Source organism: Mandrillus leucophaeus, unplaced genomic scaffold (genome assembly GCF_000951045.1).
Source record: "Mandrillus leucophaeus isolate KB7577 unplaced genomic scaffold, Mleu.le_1.0 Scaffold213, whole genome shotgun sequence".
Taxonomy (NCBI): Eukaryota; Metazoa; Chordata; class Mammalia; order Primates; family Cercopithecidae; genus Mandrillus; species Mandrillus leucophaeus.
In genome coordinates, this window is record NW_012102177.1 from 1,992,235 (window position 1) to 2,015,832 (window position 23,598).

The following is a 23,598-nucleotide window of genomic DNA, read 5'->3' on the forward strand; positions in this document are numbered from 1 at the left end:
TAGCCGGGCGAGGTGGCGGGCGCCTGTAGTCCCAGCTACTCAGGAGGCTGAGGCAGGAGAATGGCGTAAACCCAGGAGGTGGAGCTTGCAGTGAGCTGAGATCCGGCCATTGCACCCCAGCCTGGGCGACAGAGCAAGACTCCGTCTAAAAAAAAAAAAAAAAAAAAGATTTATATGTAAGTTCTTATAGGAATCGAACATTTGTTTGGTGTGCAGTTTATAATACATATATTTGCATTCATAGATAAAATTCATATGCAAATCTCGTTGCATGAAAACTGACATTTATTTCTAACTAAATCTGAAATAACTCTTAGTGCACCCTTGCAGTAGAAAACAGTCTGCATTTATTAAACAGAGCAGTTGTACTTTTCTTAAATTCAGGTATATACAAAGGCAGGTCAGGGTAGCTCATGCTTGTAATTCCAGCACTTTGGGAGGCTAACGTGGGAGGATTGCTTGAGCCCAGAAGCTCGAGACCAGCAAACAAAGGGAGACCTATCTCTACAAAAACATTTTAAAACATTAACTGGTTGTGGTGGCATGAGCATGTTGTCCCAGCTACTCTGGAGGTAGAGGCTGCAGTGAGCCATGATCACATCACTGCACTTCCAGCCTGAACAACAGAGTGAGACCCTGTCTCACAAAAAAATAGACTGGCTGGGCATGGAGGCTCATGCCTGTAATCCCAGCACTTTGGGAGACTGAGGCCGGCAGATCATCTGAGGTCAGGAGTTTGAGACCAGCCTGGCCAACATGGTGAAACCCCATCTCTACAAAAATACAAAAATTAGCCAATCGTGGTGGCAGATGCCTGTAATCCCAGCTACACAGGAGACAGACAGGAGAATAGCTTGAACCCAGGAGGCGGAGGTTGCAGTGAGCAGAGATTGTGCCTAGGAGACAGAGCAAGACTTTGTCTCAAAATAATAATAATAATAAAATAAACAGATTATTAAAGTACTTGTCTCGTTCATCTTTTATTGAAAACTTTTTTTTAATAAAAAACAGGGTTTTAATCTGTCCTCTGCGCTAAGATGCGCAGATGGTCCTCTGCGCTAAGATGCGTGATCTCAGCTGACTGCACCCTCCGCCTTCTGTGCTCAGGTGATCTTCCTACCTCAACCTCCTGTGTAGAAGGGACCACAGGTGCTTGCCACCATGCCTGGCTAATTTTTGTATTTTTTATAGAGATGGGGTCTCACTGTGGTGCCCAGGCTGATCTCAAACTCCTAGGCTCAAGTTATTCACCTGCCTCAGCCTCCCAAGGTGCTGGGATTATAGGCGTGAGCCAAGGTGGTTGGCCGAAAACTTTTGTTTTAAATAAGCTTAGCATAATGAAGGAGTTTGCCTTTTTGTTCTTCACTTGTTTGTTTTGAAAAGTTTAAAACCTAGAAATAGTTGAAAGACTAATATAATGAGCATCCAAATGCCCTTCACTTAGATTCACCAGTTGTTAGTGTGTCACATTTGCTTTATCTCCATCATCTGCACGTGTGCATGATGTGTGTTTGTGTAGTACTTATAGTAACTACATTAGTAGTTTATTTGTATGTTTGCATACACACATGGTCATACTTTTTCCTGCCCCATTTGGAAATACATTGCAGACATCCTGACATAACATGTCTGACGTTTCCCGCATGTGTATCCTGAGTGCTAGGACTTCTCCACAGTACTGTTAGCTGACCTCAGAAATGTAACCTTGATATAGTAATATTAAAAAACAATTTCTATTCACATGTGTCCGGTGTCTTTGTAATGACCTTCTACAACTGTTTTTTGTATTTGTTTTGGTCCAGATTACATATTACAGAGTTGTGTCTCTTTGGTCTCCTTTAATCTGGAAGAGTTCTCTGCCATTTTTTTTTCTAGTCTTTCGTCTTTTACGATGACATTTTTTAAGAGTCCAGGACAGTTGTCTTATGGGATATCTCACAGTCTGAGTTGCTTCTTCATGATTAGATTTAATTGTTTCTAGGAGAGAGCCCTGCACAGTAATGTATGTAGCCTTTGCCGTAGCTGGCAAGTATATACATGTACACTGATTGTGCCTTGGAATCCCCAGGGAGGCTTTAGATATAGAGGCCTGTGTCCTACTCGTCTGTGATTCTGACCTGATTAGTCTGGCATGGATTGGACTTTGGTTTAGTGGACCTGTGTTTTCTCATGACCAATCCTTGTGGGGATGAGGTTTGTGTGGTCAGATCATTTGATGATTGTAGGCTGGAATGGAGGCCCTCTGTTTGCACAACAAACTAGTTGTCAGCAGTGGGTGAAGATTCTTATGGCTCCTGGATAATCTTGTGGAATTTGGCCATTAGCACCCAGATTGCACCCATTTTCTCAAGGTTTTGTGAACTCTCAGGTAGTAACTCATTAGTCACCAGCGGGAGGAAACCTTTCCGAATCAGCCTGCCGTCTTGTTTACCCTTCTTGTCAGAGGTAGCGAGTCCTGAGCAAAGACCTCTTCCCTTTATAGAAATCTTCTTCTCCGTGGGTCTCCATGTTTTGTATAATTAAAATACCTTAATTATAAATTCTATTATGCGACAAATTATAATTACTATTAGAGAAATTCCTCTTACTGGGAGTTGTGTCAGTTAAATTAATGTTTATTACATTTAACTCAGGAGTTTCTCATTTATGCTAGAAATAGAAAGATCTGAACCGTCAGTTATGTATATTCTTGCCCTCAAAGTGTGGTCCATGGAGCAGCAGCAAGACATTGTCTGGGAGCCTGTTGGAAATGCGGGCTTTGGACCCACACCAGTCCTGAGGAATGAGCGTCTGCGTTTTAACAGGTTGCTCGTGGGGGATTCCCGTGTACATTAATGCTAGTGAGCACAGTGTTCTTCGACATTTACTCTACGCACCCTAGGCAAATGTGTGTAATCTCCAAATGTCGTTCCTGTCTTTGTCACTTTTAGTTTTATTCTGGTCTTTGACCAATATAGTGAATACACTTAAACATGATGTTGTTCATATTGTTTCCATTTCCACACAAATACTCCTCTTTCCTTGCTTTTTTTCTAGTCCCTTTTTCTTGTTCTGGAGATGTGGGGTGAGTAAAGGAGCTCACAGGGTCAATTTCTGGTGTGCCTGTTGCTGATCACCTAGAACACTGCTGGCTCGGAATGTGACCATGTGTGAAACTCTACCCCAAACCTGGTGTGGGCAGGCGTGACTTGAGGTTACCCTCTTGTGTAGAGTCCTGTTTGAGACTCTCTGGTTCCCTTGTGAGCCTTTGTAGAATGCCGTTTTCTAATGAGCTTTTCCTTCTGGAATTCTAGAATAGCAGAGAGGTGCAAATCATATTAGGGCAGTGGCTCTCAAAATGTGGATTTTACTTAGAGAGCTTGTTAAAATGCAGATTGCTGGACCCGTCCCCAGAGTTTCTGATTCAGTAAGTCTGGGTTGGATCCTGTCTTGCTGCTCACCAGTGCCCAGGGGAAGCTGATGCCGCTGCTCTGGAGCCGCACGGTGAGAACAGTTGTGTTAGAGTAACAGAAGTTTTGTTGTATTGGAAGAATAATCACCGGCAGTGGATTTAATCTGAAATTGTTAATAATACCAGAGATTGAAAGCACCTACCTCAACACGGTCACAAAGCTATTCTGATGGTTATTTCCAAAGCAGTTAAGATGTGAAATAACCTTCATGAGCATGTAAATTGTTTCCAGTTTTCTTGGTTATGCTGTTTTGTGGTATTCTTTTGTATTCATTCCACTTAGGTAAATGTTGTTTGGTAAAAAAATAAAAGTAGTGGTTAGTATCGTAACCACATTATAGTATTGTTCAGAGCAAACAAACTATAATGGTTTAAACAGTTAACGGTTTTCAAAAATTGGGTATAATTTTAAATCCTTTCAAGTCGAGTCCTTTTAAACATTCATTAGAGGTCCCTGCTCCTTTTAAGTCACCAAAGTCAGTGTGACTTCACAGGGAGTCCATGCAACAGGAAGTTACCGTTCAGTTAAGAACAGACAAGGGGGCTGGGCATGATGACTCACGCCCGTAATCCCAGTGCTTTGGGAGGCCAAGGCAGGCAGATCACTTGAGGCCAGGAGTTCAAGACCAGCCTGGCAAACATGGCAAAACACCGTCTCTACTAACAATACGCAAATTAGCTGGGCATGGTGCCATGTGCCTGTAATCCCAGCTACTTTGGTGCTGGGGCACGAGGATTGCTTGAGCCTGGGAGGTGGAGGTTGCAGTGAACTGAGGTCATGCCACTGTACTCCCAGCTGGGTGAATGAGCGAGACTCTGTCTTTAAAAACAAAACAAAAAAAAGACAAGGACCAGGTGTGGTGGCTTATGCCAGCGCTTTGAGAAGCCAAGGGAGGAGGATCACTTGAGGCCAGGAGTTTGAGACTAGTCTGGTCAATATAGTGAGACTCCCATCTCTACAAAAAAATATAAATTAGCCCGGCATGGTGGCATGTGCCTGTAGTCCTAGCTACTTAGGAGGCTAAGTTGAGAGGATCATTTGAACCCAGACGTTAGAGGCTTCAGTGAACCACGATCACACCACTGCACTCCAGCCTGGGCCACAGAGTGAGACCTTGTCTCTAAAAAAGTAAATAAGGAAAAGAACAGGCAAAATATCTATAACTTAATGCTGACAAAGGATATGGTGAAATTTATTTTTTGGCCTTGTAAATTTGTTTAGTTCTTCAGGAAATGTGCTTGACAATACTTATTAGCCACAAAAGTATTTGTATCCTTTGACTCTGTCATCTCATGTCTAGCACTTCCTTGACTCTAAAGAAATTTCCAAATGTGGAGAAAGTTGGTCGTACAAATTGTTTACAGGTTGGAAGCCATCTGTATGTTCAGCAGTAAAGAAAAGCTGGAGTATGCCGGGCGCGGTGGCTCAAGCCTGTAATCCCAGCACTTTGGGAGGCCGAGGCGGGCGGATCACGAGGTCAGGAGATCGAGACCATCCTGACTAACACGGTGAAACCCCGTCTCTTCTAAAAAATACAAAAAAACTAGCCGGGCGAGGTGGCAGGTGCCTGTAGTCCCAGCTACTCGGGAGGCTGAGGCAGGAGAATGGCGTAAACCTGGGAGGCAGAGCTTGCAGTGAGCTGAGATCCGGCCACTGCACTCCAGCCTGGGCGACAGAGTGAGACTCCGTCTCAAAAAAAAAAAAAAAAGAAAAGCTGGAGTAAACTCTGACAACTTCATTTGGAAAATAGCATATTATTTCTTATTCAGGGTGCTTGTTGTGTAACAGCATGTGGAAATCTTTATGCTACAGTAGTGGGAGATGGAAGGAAACTGTTTTGAAATTGCTAATCTGTATCTACAACTAATGTTTATACAGGGATCTAGAAAGGATTACATAGAGATGCAGCTAAGTGGGCTGAGATAGTGAATATTTTGTGATTATATTTTTCCTTTTTCTTTGCTTTGCAGGTTTTCTGGAATGCTCTTTTATTATTTTTTAAAAATTGATTTATTCCTTTTCTCTTCGTACTCTTCTTGCCAAGAAGTAAAAATTGGCATAATGTTTAATGACTATCACAAGCTAACTTCAGTAGCTTTTCTCAGTTTTTGGTTAAATAAAATTTCAAGCTGTTCTTCCTCTCTTTCCATGGACCTTTCAATCCATTTCAGATCCATTATTAAGGTTTTGCAATCTTTAGGATAGACAGAATCATATAGTTGGCCATTATCAAGGTCTAGTCTTTCTAGATCTAAAGTTCTTTGAAATGCTAAGAAGGTTGAAGGTTACATTGTACAAAAAAAGCTTTTGTTTCCTGTGTCCTCCAGGTTAATGTTTTATCCTTTTGATCTTTCAGTGCAATTAAACTGAGGCCAAAGGAAGGGGAGACGTACTTTGATGTCGTGGCTGTCGTTGACCCTGTCACCAGAGAAGCGCAGAGACTTGCTCCCTTGCTCTTGGTAGGAACGCTGTGCAGGCAGTGCACATCACCTTTGTTTGAAGTTGTCACATGCTCTGAAATTCACTGAGAGCTTCATTTTCCTTGAGTTACCTTCAGCAGGCACTGGACAATGCTATATGGGGTTCTAGGGCAGAGCAGTCTTCACAAAGATTGACAGTGGCTCTGAAACAGCTTCACAGCCCTGGAACGTTGGTGCAAATGTGGGTGGCTGCCTCATGTAATTTAAAAAAGTGATTAACATCCTCATTTACAGTAAAACATCCTGGAATTAAGTTGTGCTGTATTTTAATTTATAATGGCAAAGAGGTAAAATAAATATGCTTTTTCATTTTTCCTTTTTTATAACTGCCATGGATTATTTGTTTTGGCATGTGTTTTAGACATGTATAGTGTGTTACAATTTTAGGACATTTAAAAGAGCTTTGACAAAGACAGTCAGTCCAACATTCATTGCCGAATAAATCCCTAACCTTTTTTGTGAGTGTTGGTATCTCTGTTTTTTCATCGTTTGGCATGTCAGTGGTGACTCTGAGACCTGTGGTTTTTCCACGATCTGCCTGCTGCTTCCCCGCAGGAACTGCCTTTGTGTGAGGAGCAGTGAGCTGCAGCAGCCTACTTCCCATTATTTTTGGCTACGTCCTATGTATGTGTGATGTAGATTGTGCAGTAGAGTTGTGTTTTCCAGAAGTTTCTCCAGTGCAGACTCTATGGCTGTTATCTTTATATCTTTTCTTGAGATATTAATATCTCAGTGTCAAATAATAAATTTCTGAAGAAACAAATCCTAAGTATTTTGTCATCTGGTTTTCCTTCTAGGTTTTGGCTCAGCTGATAAACATGAATCTGAGAGTATTTATGAACTGCCAATCCAAACTTTCCGACATGCCTTTAAAAAGGTAAAACATGCTATGTAAGAAAACAGTTGAAGAATAGTACTGAATCCAAGGTCTGATATTGCATGTCGGAGAATCAGATGGATTTATAGGTGGACATCATGTTTGAAATAGTCATTTACTAAATGTTCAGTTTTGCCAGATTTCACTGTAATCAGAAGTTCTAGGAACATAGTGTGTTTGTAGCATTTAGGTGGCATTAATCCAGGCTGCTTGCATTTGTGCCTTTTCTTTTTTTTTTTTTTTTCCCCGAGATGGAGTCTTGCTCTGTCACCCAGACTGGAGTGCAGTGGCATGATCTTGGCTCACTGCAGCCTCTGCCTCCCGGGTTCAAGCGATTCTCCTGCTTCAGCCTCCTTACTAGCTGGGATTACAGGTGCACACTATAACGCCCAGCTAGTTTTTGTATTGTTAGTAGAGACGGGGTTTCACCATGTTGACCAGGCTGGTCTCGAACTCTTGACCTCAGGTGATCCATCTGCCTCACTTCCCAAAGTGCTGGGTTTACAGGTATGAGCCACCATGCCTGGCCCCATTTGTGCTTTTCTTCTTAAAAGAAGAATATTGGCCAAGCACGGTGGCTCACGCCTGTAATCCCAGCACTTTGGGAGGCCGAGATGGGCGGATCACGAGGTCAGGAGATCGAGACCATCCTGGCTAACACAGTGAAACTCCGTCTCTACTAAAAATCCAAAAAAAAACTAGCCGGGCGTAGTGGCGGGCGTCTGTAGTCCCAGCTACTCAGGAGGCTGACGCAGGAGAACCCGGGAGGCGGGGAACCCGGGAGGCGGAGCTTGCAGTGAGCCGAGATTGCGCCACCACACTCCAGCCTGGGCGACTGAGCAAGACTCCGTCTCAAAAAAAAAAAAAGAGAGAAGAATATTCATTTCAAGTTGGAATATACATGTTAGAGGAAGCTTGCTTAGCTGTATATTGTCATGAGTTTAGGAATGGTTATTTATGAAAAAAGTGATACAAAAAGCAGTTAGTGTTGTGGCTGTGGGAAATTTCTAACTTGCCAGTGTGCTGTATTTTATAGGTTAGCTTCTAGGTGGATTGAAACAGCATTTGCAAGTAACCAAAGGGTTCCCAGCTTCCACCGTTATTCTTGTACAGGGGAAACGTTTAAATTATTAGTGTTTTCAGGACTAGCCTGGGAGTCCAATCAGCTTTTAGGAATTGGTTTTAAAGAGAAAAATGAATCCTCCCTGAAGGGAGGAAAATGCCCAGGACCTAATTGTGACCCTGACGGCCATCCATGTGAAAGAGTGGCCTCCTCCTCAGTGCTGTCCTTGTTTGCCTTTTCTTGCATCTGTAGCAACCACAGGAGGCATCATTAGGTCAAAGATGGTTTTGGAAACACGTTTCCCAATCTGGAAGGGTACTCCTCCAAATCTAATTTGTTTTAACCAGTTGTTTACCTGTGTAAGGGCTTGTACACTCAAGTACCGTTGTCACATAGAAAAATATCTAACACTTTCCTTTTCAATTTCAGCTTTTACCGTTATGTCTTAGAACCAGAGATTTCTTTCACTTCAGACAATAGTTTTGCTAAGGGTCCAATAGCAAAATTTTTGGATATGCCTCAGTCTCCACTGTTCACTTTGAATTTGAACACACCTGAAAGCTGGATGGTAGAATCTGTCAGAACACCATATGATCTTGATAATATTTATTTAGAAGAGGTAAGACTATCATTGCTTCCAAATACCTAATCATGTGTAATAGAGCAGATTGAATCCCAGTCTAGGGGGCCTCTGAGACGTCAGTGTTCAGGGATGATATTTTTTAAAACAACAGCTTTGTTCACATGGAACTCATGTACCATAAGATTTTCCTCAACGTGTACAGTTGAGAGGTGTTAGTGTCCTCACAGAGTTGTGCAGCCATCACCACTATGTAATTTTAAAATGTTTTCAGCATCCCCAGCAAAGGCCCCATACTCATTAGCAGTCACTCTCCATTTCCCCAGCCCCTGGCAACTGCTAATCTACTTTCTATCTCTGTGGATTTGCCTGTTCTGACATTTTGTCTGAATAGAATCAAATGTGGTCTTCTGTAGCTGGCTGCTCTCACGTAACAGATTGTTTTCAAGATTCATCCATGTTGTAGTATGTATCGATGCTTCATTCTTTTTAACTTGCTAGATAATATTTCATTTATGGACATAGCACATTTTATTTATCCTTTCACGAATGGACGTTTGGGTTGTTTTTACTTTTTGGCTGTTGTAAATAATGCTGCTATGAATGTTGTGTGCAAGTTTTTCTACTGATATGTGACTACAGAATGTCTTTGCATATAGGTCTTTAATTTTTTTCAGCGTTTAGTGTCTTATCCTCATTCATATTTTTAGAGTAACTTCGTTATTTTTTTTTCTCCTTTCTCTTTCCAACCCAGTTTTTATAATTGTATGCAGTCATTAACTACCACCATAGCCAAGATGCAGAACATTTCCATTACCCCAAAAGTTATTTTATACCCCTTTGCAGACATTAGCCTCCTCTCGCCTGGTTTCAGGCAGCAACTGATCTGCTTTCTGTCATTATAGTTTTGTCTTTTCTTGAATTTCTTAAAATATGATCATATATTATGTAAGTCCTTTTTGTCTGCTTCCTTTACGTTGCATAATGCATTTCAGATTTATTCATGTTGTCTCTGAGTGCATTCAAGTGATTGGATTTTGGCTTGCAGGTGGACAGTATAGTGGCTGCTGAGTATGAGCTGGAGTACCTGTTACTGGAAGGTCATTGCTACGACATCACCACAGGCCAGCCTCCACGGGGACTGCAGTTTACCTTAGGAACTTCAGCCAACCCGGTCATCGTGGACACCATTGTTATGGCCAATCTGGTAAATAATCTATTCATCAGATAGCGATATTGTAGTTACGTTATTATGGGCCCTGTAATTTACGATGGAGCAGTTAGCATTCTTAACCACAGAGTGAGATTAAAATTCATTATGGGGTGAATTTGGTCAATATAGAAATCATTAGTTCAGCTAAATTTGTAGGTTGGAATTACATGTCGAAAGAAAAAACATGCTGGAATACTATAACTGAATTGGCTCCTGAAAATAGATTGCTCACGAACTGGCAGCCTTTTTCTTTTCTTTGGAAGTGCGACACTTAAATTCACGCATCACACGTTGATTCTTCCCTGATTTCTTGGTGCGACTGGCCTTTATTGTACCAGATTTTTGTTGTTGTTTTTGAGACTCCTGCCCAGGCTGGAGTTCCGTGGTGTGATCTCGGCTCACTGCAACCCCCACCTCCCAGGTTCAAGCGATTCTCCTGCCCCAGCCTCCTGAGTAGCTGGGATTATAGGCACCCACCACCACGCCCAGCTAATTTTTGTGCTTTTTTAGTAGAGATGGGGTTTCACCATGTTAGCCAGGCTGGTCTCGAACTGCTGACCTCAAGTGGTCCACCTGCCGTGGCCTCCCAAAGTGCTGGGATTACAGGCGTGAGCCACCGCACCTGGCCTGTGCTAGAGGTTTTAATGTGTAGTTTTGGTTTTTTAAGAGTTACATTGATTTGTTTACTGTGTTATTCACATTATAGTTGATTGATATTTCAGAGATAGAAGTAACTGTTCCTCAGAAATAGCATTTTGGTGTTTTGAAGAGAGCTAACATTGGACTTTTCTTCTTGTCCTAGGGCTACTTTCAGCTGAAAGCCAACCCAGGAGCTTGGATCCTCAGACTTAGGAAGGGACGCTCTGAAGATATTTATAGAATTTACAGGTAGGAGTAAGTGATGCAGGTACATTTTCCCAGAACATTTAGAAATGAGCAGTAGCTCTAATTGAATTCTACCCTGGCAGTCAGGCAACCTGAATTTAATTTGCAGTTGTATGTGTGATGAAACCGTGGTTTTCCCAGGAAATTAAATAGAGAAGAATTGTTAGAGTAGAATTAGATAATAAGAGGTATAGATGCTAATGAGTATAGTCAGGCTTTATTCTTTAATTATTCCTTTGTGCTAACAATATCCCAGAATCTAATCATTCTATCACTGTGATGCAGCTCATAGACAGGCAGATGAGAAACTTGAAGAAAGGAGAAAAGAAAGAAAGAACAGCCAAACTTTTCTGCCCAGGGAGTGTGTGTGTTGACCCTGAGTGATGTGCACATGCACTGTACATGGAAACTTCGTGCTGTTCGTGTGGTCTTCCTTGGTCTGTGGTGGTATAGTAAGAACATTCCCTCTGTGGCCAGCTTTTACCTTAAGGTGTACTGCACATATTTATTAGTTTAAAAATAATTATGTTGCCTTTAAAAGAGTTTGATATAAATTCTGCTTAACACAATTTAAATTAGTTTTAAGCTGTGTGAAAAGACCTCCTGCCAGTTTGTTTAGGTGATGATTTCCATTAGGGCACATTTGAAGCACCCTATAGTATATCCTTGCCTTAATTAGCTCCATAGTGACACACATGAAACAGTGGATTAGTGCCTGGTTCTTACCTAGGAAAGAGAAGCATTCTGTGTTATAATAACACCATTGTAAACAGTAGAAGGTTTTTTTTCCAAATAACATTTTCTTCAGATAAGGTTTTACAAAATTTTGGATGCACTTCCAAACTCCTTCCCTTTTGGATGCCGTGGCCCTTGCCAGCCCTCCCCTTCCCAGGAGCGTGGTGCCCCCTCTTCCTAGCTGTTCAGGGCTCCCCCCCGCAGAATCTTCCTTTGTCTGAGAACCCCACTCTCTGCTAGCTGACAGCAAATGCAGTGAGTTCATGTTGTAATTATCACTTTCCGCACCTTGAAATTTGGTGACTGGAAATTTTAGGCATTGCTGTTGATTAATAGGGAAACATAAATTTAATTTTTCTTCCTCTGCTCCTGTCTGCCTGCAAATAGAGTTTGTTGTAGTTCTTCTCATAGCGTATAGACACTGAGTTGAGTACAGGGCCTGTTGTTGACTGATTGTTGCCTCCAGGCAGAAATAGCAAGCAGATTTTCTTTACAACACTGTTCCAGTTAAAGAGTAGTGGCCGGGCGTGATGGCTCATGCCTGTAATCCCAACACTTTGGGAGGCTGAGGAGGGTGGATCACTTGAGGTCAGGAGTTTGAGACCAGCCTAGCCAATATGGTGAAACCCTGTCTCTACTAGAATACAGAAATTAGCCAGATGTGGTAGTGGGCGCCTGTAAACTCAGCTACCTGAAGGCTGAAGCAGGAGAATCACTTGAACCTGGAGGTGGAGGTTGCATTGAGCTGAGGTTGCTCCACTTGCACTCCAGGGTGACAGAGCAAGACTCTGTCTCAAAAAACAAACAAACAAACAAAAAAATGGAAGCAGTGTGGTTCCAGTAATGGTTCAGGGGTCCTTTTCCCCCTGCACTCCTTTACCAAAGACACTGCTTGGCTCAGAGCTTCTGAACAGAGGCATTTGTTTAGTACTCACCATGTGGTTTCCACACATCGGTTCCTCTCACTGCGTGATGGGTAGTTTGAAAGAGGACTCACGAAGGAGGTTTGGGCATGCACCTTATATAAAGAGAGATTTCAACACGTGCTTCTGTGCAGCTTGAAGGAGCTTAAGGAGCAAGAAGATAGTTGGATCTGGAAAACTCCTTTATGAGAAGGATGATGGACTCAGATGCTCTGAGAGCATTTGCTGCCTTTTGAGAATTGTACCTTGTAAATATTGACCTTTCTTTTCTCGCAAAGCCATGATGGCACCGATTCTCCCCCTGATGCTGATGATGTGGTTATCGTCCTCAACAACTTCAAAAGCAAAATTATTAAAGTGAAGGTGAGTTTGGTAAAAGTAGTAGCATTCTGTTATTGGACAGCTGTCATGTAAAAATATGTATCTTGGAACCAGCCCAAGAGTGTCTTTGGAATTTGCTATGGCAGTTACAGGGATACTGCTTTAAGACAAAATGTCTTGGTAAGTGTGAGTTTGTGGCTTTCCTCAACTGGAAGATTGTACCTTTTGGGTAATCTCAGTGTGCAGAACATGTCCCATTTTCTATAAAATATTCTCACAGATGCTATGTTGTTTATATAGCCACAATTCATAGTATTGTTGATGATTCTCTTCTCAGAATATTGGGAGAAATGGCCATGAAAATTTTCAGTAATAAAATGATAGTCCTATTTAATTTCTACTTCCAGAACATTCAGAGAACGACTTCTACTTTCCGTTCTCTGAATGTTGAAGCGTTTAGTACCTTAAATTCAAGTACAGTGTATTCTGGAATAAATGATCATTACACACAGTGAAACCTAGAATAGGCCATGCATAGTCGAGCAGAAAAATGGCCACTGTGCTGCCAAGAAGAAACCCCTGTTTGTGCCAGTGAATCTGAAAACTGGTCATAGCATGAAACACCTCCCTCCCAACAGCTAGCGCCCCAGCACCACACTCTTCCCTGGAACTAGCTGTTGGCTCATTGAATCGTGCTTCTGATTTCACTGCACAGTTGAGTTTGCGGCTCTCTGCCTATGTTGCAAGCTGAAAATGGGGTTCGTCTCATTAAAAGTGGTTGCTGTCTCCTCACATAAGGTTATGATGTGAATGTCCTGGTGGAGATACTTCTGTTGAATCCTTCTAGACTCTGGGTGGGGTCGTGCCTGTTTGTGAGAGAACTGATTGATAATTCCCTGTTGATGACAGGCTCACAGTGTACACCCAGTGAGAGGCAGTTTTACGCCTAGGAGACATACTGGGAGTAAGGTTTGTCATGTTTGATTGCAGGTTCAGAAGAAGGCAGATATGGTGAACGAAGACTTGCTGAGTGATGGAACGAGTGAGAATGAATCTGGATTTTGGGATTCCTTCAAATGGTAAATTGACATTGTAAAGAGTTACGTTTTTAAGGAAAAACTGAGATATTAGCACCGTCCATCCCTTCTTTTTGCATCTTGGGATCCCGTCTGGGCCTTTCACATTCTACTTCGTGCAGCTGCGTCTCACACTTATATTTGGCATAGATGAGTATTTTCACTTGATTAATCCAAAAGAGGTTCGTGTCTCCTAATGGGGAAGTTACTTCTGCTCCATACTTTGTGACTCTCATTACCTGTTCTTGCTCTTTGGAAATTTGACTGCTCCCTGCTCAGTTGACTTCCCGTTGTGTAAGTTGTATTCTGGTGCAGCCTGTGTTCAGTCTCTTCCTAAAGCAACACTGTCAGGGAGTGAACATTCTTTTTGTTTTCCCATAGGTTGGTTTTGTCGGTCTCGTGCTCTCTCCAGGATGTGAGGGAAGCTTCATAACCGCTCCTGCTGCAGCTCACCTGCTAGGGAAAGATGGGAAGCGCCATCTCTTTCCTCTTACTTTAAAAGGCTGTGTGTCTGTACCAGTATTTCAAGTAGTCTTGTTTTTACTCTTATTGTTATAGGGGCTTTACAGGAGGACAGAAGGCTGAGGAAATGAAGCAAGATAAAGATGACATAATTAATATTTTCTCCGTTGCATCTGGTCATCTCTACGAAAGATTTCTTCGGTCAGTCTTGTTGATGATTTCATTATGTATGAATGAATTTGTCAGTGTTCTTACTTAGAGAGGAAAGGTTTTATGGGATTCTGCTCATACTTCTGTGTCTTTGAAGCACTCTGAGCATTGTGACTGGCTTCCCATTTATAATTTGATTTGTTTTGATCCCGTCATCTCTGTGAAGTTGAGCTATGTAGTGAGTGCCTCTGGATATTACAAGGCTGTAGCCTTTTAACATCACTGTACACCTTCATAGACTGTGCTAATGTTTACTGCCTGCCAAACATTGCTTAACCCAGAGATTGGGAGGTTGACATAGAGAATAGAATGAGAACAGAACCATGGTACTTCGCTGCCTTCTAAAGATTCACAGGATTTTAGAGCCAGGAGAGACCTCAGTTCTTTCATACGAACACTTCTATTTTATAAACAGGTTGAGGCCTCAAGTGTGAAGGGACTTGTCTAAGGTCTCACAGCTAGAGGCAGAAGAGGCCACAGGCCAGGGCTGACTGATGTAGTGGTGACCAGAGGCACTCGGGAGTGCCTTGTTACAGTGTCAGGAAGGCCTGAGAGTCACTTTTCTCATTGCCAGGGCTCTGTTCACTCTTAATTTTTCACTACAGATCTAGTATAGAAAATCAAAATGTCATTTTTCATATTTTTAGCCCTCTTATTTCCAAGAAATAGTAGCCTACCTAAAATAGTGACACTAATAACAACTGAATTTGATTAAATTCCTCGGTTCATAAATGTGGTTTTGTTTTCTGAGTAAGGAGGCGGGAGCTGGTAGCCTTCCTCTCTGAAGCAGGACCTCTGTGTAGGCTGCAGGAGGCGCTGTGGTTACACATTCTTCCCTCAGCACCAGATGCTGCTGTGTGTGACAGGGGTTTGGAGAGTGATGTCAGTTACCCCCATCTCCAGTGTTCATCTGGACCATAACCAACATATCAGTTCATGAAGCAGTTTATTTAGAGGTGTAACAGAATTAAAACATTTGCCTCTGTCAGTTAAGTGTAGTTTTGTAGGTGAGGAATGCCCCTTCTTTTCAGTGATAACTTCATAAGCTGGAGTAAGTACAGTTTTTCATTTTCCATCACTGAGCATCTCCCTCTGCCTAATTGAGCCATTAGTTAGCTCTGCCATAAAGAGCATTTAGGTGTCTCGTGATTGACTCTACATCATGTGGAGGTTAAATCCCATTGGAAAACTATTATTAATTTTCTGCTTTTGTTTGGCAGCATAATGATGCTATCCGTGCTGAAGAATACCAGGACTCCTGTGAAGTTCTGGTTCTTGAAGAATTACTTGTCCCCCACATTTAAGGTTTGTTTTGCAGAGGAAGGGAAAACATTCTTATTAAGGAGATATTTACTGTATATGTTTCATGACTTTTGTTTTATCTGTATACTTTAGCAAATTTTCCATTTACTAAGATACCCTAATTTGGTTGCATATTTCTATTTTGATTATTCTTCCAGATTGGTCTGTTTGAGGGAAACAGTTAAATTGTGTTTAAAAACTTGGATAATATAGTAGGAGAGCGTGTTGTTGTTGTTATTAGGAGCGGTGTCTTATGAGATAACATTTCCTTCCTCGGAAGCCTGCGTGCTTGCTTTCAGTTAGAAAGCACAGCAATGGTTTACATTCAGGAGCATGACTGGTGTGAGCATGAACCACTCCCAGATGATGTATGGAAGTCATGCTTCCTCTGTGCAAAACAAAACACGTCCTTGGAATGCTTTCTGCATTATTTATATCTGCCAGTATTTGTCATCTAAGTTGATTTATTTGCATCCTTTTTTTTCCTGTAGAATTTACTAAATGACTTTTAATATATTCAATAACCATTCTCCTTGATAAGCACTTTCCTGCTGGCCCCCTAAAGGTACTTGTACTTAGAATCTGAAAGACTTATTCATAAAGGGCAACATATTTGTCCAGAGTTCTGGCTTTGCAGTGTTATTCCCCGGATTAGATCTGGCCTTGAGGAAGGCTTGTCATCAAGCTCAGTAAATGCCTTACTGAAGTCAAGTTCAGACAAATGGACTTAAAGTTCATGTGCGGTAAAAACACACACAGAGGGATGTACATCTAAAATCCTTCTCTTGAACATTCTCTGATTTCATGTGGTGACCAGAAGTCATAAAGAAATGGGGATTTCACACAGGTTTATATCTGTTCTTCTCTATAGTCATGAGTGGGTCAGGGCCAGTCTTTGTAAGACCACTGTTTTGGTAAATGTGTTTTATTTGTCCCGTATCATGGTGGTTGGCTTACATTATGAAAGCAGTTTTCTTAATCCGAAGAAATGATTCTTTGTTGTTCCCATGTCTCAAAACAGGAGTTTATACCTTACATGGCAAACGAATACAATTTTCAGTATGAGCTTGTTCAGTACAAATGGCCCCGATGGCTTCATCAACAGACTGAAAAACAGCGTATCATCTGGGGTTACAAGATCCTCTTCCTGGATGTGCTTTTCCCACTAGTTGTTGACAAGTTCCTGTTTGTGGATGCGGATCAGGTAGGCCCTTAAAGGCCAAGTTTTGACAGTTTGTATTAAAAGCAACAAATTGCTTCTTTTTAAATGGTATTTTTTTCCAGTTATGGAAAAGGACATGCTTATTTTACATTTAGAAAATATGGAAATATGTATCACACAAATGTGATCACTTTTTAAACATTTAGCTTATCTCCTTTACATCTTTTTCTCTGTCTTTTTAACATCATTGTGATAACATGATGTGTGCAATTTTGTATCTGACTTAATTCATTTAACTTGAAAAGTAAAAATTAGAAAATTAACGTTTAGCAGTGCTTGCCATCATCTCTAATTATCTGCCCAAAAGGTAGGAGTTATTGTCACGGGTAATAGACAAAACTTAAGTGGATGCATGGCTTTGGCAATAGGGAACCTCCGGATATTCTTCCAGCTGTCAGGGTTTGACTTAATGAAAGGGAACATGTGATTTTAGAACGTACAAACTCCAACAGCGTAAATGCATTTCTGCCCACAGCCTTCCACTTCAGCCCAGGCGGGCGGAAACCTGAGTCAGCCACCTGAGTGGAAGGATGTAATGTGTGTGAAAGTCACTGGGACGGAGACTTCACTCACCTCTTTGGAATTCTCTTCCACTGGCTCAGCCTGAAGTGTGCCTTCCTGATTCTAACATAGCCACATTTAATCCTTGTTGAGTACTTAAGATGGGCAAGGCATTATTCTACATCTGTCCATCCATGTGTTAAACTTACATAATCCTCCCAGCAACCCCATGACATAGGTACTGTCATTATCTCCATTTTATAGATGAAGAAACTGAGGCACAGAAAGCCTAAGCAATTGAAATTTGTTTTATTCCTACTCCCACACACCTTGCTAAGCGTCTTATATGTTAGTGAGTCAACCTACTAACAAGTGGAGGAAGCAAAGTCCATCTGCCGGCAGTGCCTGTGCCACTCACCACTGAGCAGCCTTCCATGCTGCCTTCAGCGAGCCACTCTGTATCTTAAGGAAACGGCATTAGAGCCGTCTGCATGGTTGCTTAACGAATGACTCTCGATATCCTCCAGATTGTCCGAACAGATCTGAAAGAGCTGAGAGATTTCAGTTTGGATGGTGCTCCTTACGGTTACACTCCCTTCTGTGACAGCCGAAGAGAAATGGACGGCTACAGGTTCTGGAAGTCAGGGTACTGGGCCAGTCATTTAGCTGGGCGAAAGTATCATATCAGGTACTGAAAAGAAGCACTCCTAACACCGTGATGGGGTTTTCCTAAAATTGATTTTGTGTGGTTAAAATTGTGAATAGGTAATACATTGGTATGGTTGAAAAATAAAAATTATAAAAAATACACAGTGGCTGGGCGCAGTGGCTCATGCCTGTAATCCCAGCAGTTTGCGATGCCTAGGCAGGCAGATCACCTGAGGTCAGGAGTTCAAGACCAGCCTGGCCAACAGGGCAAAACCCTGTCTCTACTAAAAATACAAAAATTAGCTGGGCGTGGTGATGGGCACCTGTAATTCCAGCTACTCGGGAGGCTAAGGCAGGAGAACTGCTTGTACCTGGGAGGCCGAGGTTGCAGTGAGCTGAGATCACGCCACTGTACTCCAGCCTGGGTGACGGAGAGAGACTCCATCTCAAAAAAATAAAAATAAAAATAAATAAAATAAAATACACAGTGTAAAAGAAAGTCCTAATCCTGTCTCTCTCTTTCCTACTCAGTTCCTGTTCTCACAACAGATAACCTCCCAACTTTTGACTGTCTGTCTTTCCAGATTTTCTTAATTCTTACAGAAACAGCTGTGAATGTGTATTCTTTTTTCACACAAAATATGCTACCTATTTATACATTTTGTAACTTGGCTTTTTTTTTTTTTTAACTTAATGTCATATACATCTTCTCAGTGAATAGAAAGAGACCTGATTCCTTTTCATAGCTGCATATTATTCCAGTGCGTGAGTGTTATTTATAGTTTTTTCCTATGACCTACCATGTTGCAGTGAATAAATTATTTTTCATATCTCAGATATGTTTGTGGGATAAATTCCTCGAAGTAGACCTTTTAGGTCGAACTGTGTGCGTTGTGACATTTCTAATGAGCACTCCATTCTCTTCTCTGCGAGAAGTGTGATTTGAAGACGTGCAGGGAAGAGGAGCCTGTAGAAAGCGGCTCATGCATCACCGCTGGGGTGTAGTGATGGCGGCTTCATTCTTTACAGTCCTGGTCCAAAAGAACTGTTAAGGACTGAAACACTCTGGGATTTTTTCCCCCTTGTAACATTGAAGACATCATCAGGGTATCATTGAATAATAGTTACCAGTTACTATGGCTTTTATTACTGCCGCATTTGCTAGAAATCTTTTATTACTTCTTTTGGATGGCAAATATGGAACAGTAACAAAAGCATGGCACAGGATAGATTTTGCAGTGACTTTCTTAGAGATCTTAAAGCAGCACACTTTAACTCCACGGTAGGGCTGCAGCATACCTTTTCAAAGAAAAGCCAGAATATTTGGCTAGTGGCCTGTTCCATTATTCATGGGGTTTAGTTTTCCTGTTGTATTCCATGGTTGGTTGTAACAAGCGGGTCTTCTTTGTTCAGTGCACTATATGTTGTGGATCTGAAGAAGTTTAGGAAAATAGCTGCTGGTGACAGACTCAGGGGACAGTACCAAGGTCTGAGTCAGGACCCTAACAGCCTTTCAAATCTTGATCAAGTAAGTGTCCATTTTTTATGGTTAACTGTGAGTGGCGGGTATACAGAGTTGCATCAGAAAATGAAGTATTATTTGTGTCCTCAATCCTCTCCTCTCAAGACGGTGTCTTGTTTTTTCATGGTGTGTGTGTGCGTGTATGTGTGAGAGAGATTTTTATCTGCCCTCAAGAGAAGACGTATCAGCATGAAAATGTCATAGATCTGATGCTGGCTGGGGAGAGAGATGGAAGGAGGATGCTGCCTCTCTGAACCATTAGCATATCTTTGTATTTTGTACTCAAACTAACCTCGTAGGTTTGTTTTTCTACCAGCTCGGGTCAGTTTGTTTTTCTGCTGTAGGAACTAAATAGCTCAGGATTCGTAGTAGAGAATCACAGTATAGTATCACAACTTCCCCTTTTTCTATGTCAAACCATGATGTGTTTCAAGGCTAGCTAAATTACTGTTTGTTAATGTGAAGCATTTTTCAGAGGTGAGATTGTAGTTTAAGGGTTTTCGATACATATTTCACATATTTTAAGCATTTTGTTTTGCTTAAGTCTACTTAAATTTTTTTAAACCTTTATTGTGATATGTAACATCCATAAAGAAAAGTATACAAAAAACATGCACACGTATTCACATACATCCAGGAATTATTGTGAAGCAAATACCCAGATACCACAACCTAGTTCAAGAACTAGAGCATTATCAGCATCCCAGAAGCCACCCTTTCTCCCTAACAAAAGTGTCTAGCATCACGACTTTTATGGTAATCATTTGCTTTTCTTTATAGATTTGCTGTTGAAGCCTGTATCTGTAAACACGAGTTTAATTTGTTCATTTTCTTCTCTTCTATCACCATGGAATAGTAAAAGATAAACTTTTTTTTTTTGAGACAGAATCTCACTCTGTCCCAGGCTGGAGTGCAGTGGCATGCTCTGGGTGGCACTCGCTGCAGCCTCCACCTCCCGAGCTCAAGCGATTCTCCTGCCTCAGCCTCCTGAGTAACTAGGATTACAGGCGCGTGCCACCATGCCTGGCTAATTTTTGTATTTTTAGTAGAGACGGGGTTTCACCATGTTGGCCAGGCTGGTCTCAATCTCCTGACCTTGTGATCCACCTGCTTCGGCCTCCCAAAGTGCTGGGATTACAGGCATGAGCCACAGTGCCCAGCTCTACTTACTTTAAAATTTGTGCGATACCTGGTATCTTCTAATTTATGGAGCTACTGTGGATCTGATTCTGTTGTATTATTTCTGTTATTCTTTTGTTCATATTATCTGTCACATATCTGTTTATCTTCTGTAGTGTGTCAGGCATTGTTTTTGCAGAATTATTTTGGGAAATAATTTGAGTTCAAAAATGGTATCACCTAACAGTTTTTGTTTCTCTCTTTTTTTTTTTTTCTTTTTTTTTTTTTTTTGAGATGGAGCTTTGTTCTCGTTGCCCAGGCTGGAGTGCAGTGGCACAGTCTCGGCTCACTGCAACCTCAGCCTCCCAAAGTAGCTGGGATTACAGGTGCCCGCCACCACGCCCCGCTAATTTTTTTATATTTTTAGTTGAGACAGGGTTTCACCATGTTGGCCAGGCTGGTCTCGAACTCCTGACCTCAGGTGATCCACCCGTCTCGGCCTCCCAAAGTGCTGGGATTACAGATGTGAGCCACCACACCTGGCCTGTTTGTTTCTTTTTGTCACATTTTTTGTGAGAAAGTTGGCACTGGCTATCCAGGAGTATTTTAATCCGTTTTAAAGATTCTGATGACTGGAATTTGAGCTGCATTCTTCTCGGGCCTTTTCTGGCTCACTCGAAATCGGAGTGTATGTTCTTTTGGTATGCCAACCCAAAGCAAAGGGTTTCGCTAGAACTCCCCTCAACCACCACAGATCTTCCATACAAAGCTTTGTTACCTCAGGCCTGAGTAGCTGTCGAAAGCCTCAGAAAGCCTCACCAAGCAGCATAGATCCTGAGGGAAAAACCTGATTCCAGAGTTATCTTTTCTGGCCGTTGTTCTCCCCCGGACCAGTAATTACTGTCTTGTAGTTCTCTGGTGCCTTCAAAAGGTGTGTGCTTTTTGTAATTCATTCAGCTATTCTAGTTTTCCTCAGGAGGTGAGCTAGTCTCATTTACCTAAGTCCACCAATGCTGAAAGTAGAGTTCTGCTCTTTTTCAAGCAGAGTACAGAGTTGGAACTCATACTGTGTTCTTGATTCAGCTTTCTATAGCAGTGCCACAAGGTCAACAGTGTGTAAGACTTTAAGTGAAATTAAGATAAATCAAGATGAGTATTTGATACTTTAATCCAGCTTTCTTTTTTTTTAAGACAAGGTCTCACTCTGTCACCCAGGCTGGAGTGCAGTGATGCGGTCATGGCTCACTGCAGCCTCGAACTGCCAGGCAAAGGCGATCCTCCCACCTCAGCCTCCTGAGTAGCTGGGACGACAGGCTTGCACCACCAGGCCTGGCTAACTTTTTGTAGAGATGGGGTTTTGCCATGTTGCCCTGGCCAGTCTTGGAACTCCTGGGCTCAAGCGATCTACCCACTTCAGCAGGTATTTTTAAATTTTAGTTTGTTGACAGGGTTTTGTAGAGAAGTATCTATTTATTTTTGTACCATCATGGAACATTCTTTACAAGTATGGCAGTCAATCATTTCTGTACATTTCCTTGTTCCACGTAAGTCTTAGGACAGTGGAACATTTTATTGTGGCAAAGTCAGAAGGTCTCCTCAGAAAAAAGGTTTAAAGCATAGAGTAGAATTGGCTAGAAAATATGTCACCTATTTGGGAGCAAGTCTCAAAAGACGAGGTAGATTCAGAACTTCCTTGACAGAAGCCTGTAAAATTTATGAACCACCACTCTAGTTGACGTTCAGAAGTCAGTAGGAGTATTTTTCTTAGGATTGCCCTAATGAAGGGAGGGTTAGGTGCAGGCTATTTGTAAGTTTTAAGGCAGAGCTTTTCAGTTGCTTATTATGGGCAGATGTTTTATGGATCCTCTAAAATTTGTAGTTTTGAATAATTTCTCTAAGGCATTGGTAAGGACCTTTTCCCTTTTAAACATTTGTGATTGGCATGTGATCCGTAACGAGCAGGTGTACACATCACTGATGTTCTGTGCATTTAAGCTCCCCATGAACTAGTGGCTCACGCCTGTAATCTCAGAACTTTGTGAGGCTAAGGTGGGTGGATTGCCTAAGCTCAGCAGTTTGAGAGCAACCTGGGCCGCATGGCAAAACCCCGTCTCTAGTAAAAATACAAAAATTGGCCAGGCGTGGTGGCGGGCCCCTGTAGTCCCAGCTACTCAGGAGGCTGAGGAACAAGAATCTCTTGAATCTGGGAGGTGGAGGTTGCAGTGAGCTGAGATCGTACTACTGCCCTCCAACCTGGGTAACAGAGTGAGACCCCATCTCTGAATAAATAAATAAATAAGTACCACCAGAACTTTAGATACATGTGTTTTATTTTTATTTTTAACCAAACAGGATCTGCCCAATAACATGATCCATCAGGTGCCAATTAAATCCCTCCCTCAAGAATGGCTTTGGTGTGAAACGTGGTGTGATGATGCCTCTAAGAAAAGGGCAAAAACCATTGATTTGGTAAGCTGTGTGTGGTGCTTCTGCATGTTCATCCAGTGGATGTATGAGCGAATCATGATTAATGATTTTTATTTAGATTCTTAAATTTCAGAATTTCCTAGGTTCTTATTTAGACTTTCTCTGTAATTGTATAGTTTGTCAGGGCTATAATTATCTTAGAGAATATTCTTATAAATATTCTTATCTTATAGAATAAGTATAGTTTGTTGTATAGTAAGTATAAGTATTTGGTTTTTCAGGGCTATTCTTACAGAATATTCTTACCCTATAGAATACTTCAGTGGTTTTATTTCCCCACTTAGGTTAGGAAACCAAACCCCTGAGCACTTAATGGGACTGTTCCCACGACTTACAATCTGCTGAGCCACTCCTTGGCTTCCAGTTGATCTCTGCGCCTTGTAATTTTTCCAAATGGACTTTTACTTTTTCTGCCTTCCAGTAGCCACTCACACATTCTTTGCAGATGTAAATGCAGCTTTACATAGCGCACTACCATATTGCTTCCGGTGGTGTATCATTTGGTTCCTTACAATTGTGT

The 23,598-nt window shown here is 41.7% G+C and overlaps 1 protein-coding gene across 2 annotated transcripts in view; it reads left to right on the forward strand.

Annotated features, from left to right (window-relative positions):
• Positions 1-23,598, forward strand: part of UGGT1 (UDP-glucose glycoprotein glucosyltransferase 1) — a 108,125-nt gene that overhangs the window by 78,783 nt on the left and 5,744 nt on the right. For both annotated transcript variants that reach the window (XM_011980501.1, XM_011980500.1), the window contains exons 27-39: positions 5,809-5,911; positions 6,730-6,809; positions 8,302-8,491; positions 9,501-9,659; positions 10,468-10,553; positions 12,487-12,571; positions 13,520-13,608; positions 14,164-14,268; positions 15,498-15,582; positions 16,601-16,783; positions 17,830-17,990; positions 19,364-19,478; positions 22,944-23,060. In XM_011980501.1, coding sequence (XP_011835891.1) covers positions 5,809-5,911; positions 6,730-6,809; positions 8,302-8,491; positions 9,501-9,659; positions 10,468-10,553; positions 12,487-12,571; positions 13,520-13,608; positions 14,164-14,268; positions 15,498-15,582; positions 16,601-16,783; positions 17,830-17,990; positions 19,364-19,478; positions 22,944-23,060 — 1,558 coding nt within the window. The remainder of the gene's footprint in view (positions 1-5,808; positions 5,912-6,729; positions 6,810-8,301; positions 8,492-9,500; positions 9,660-10,467; positions 10,554-12,486; positions 12,572-13,519; positions 13,609-14,163; positions 14,269-15,497; positions 15,583-16,600; positions 16,784-17,829; positions 17,991-19,363; positions 19,479-22,943; positions 23,061-23,598) is intronic.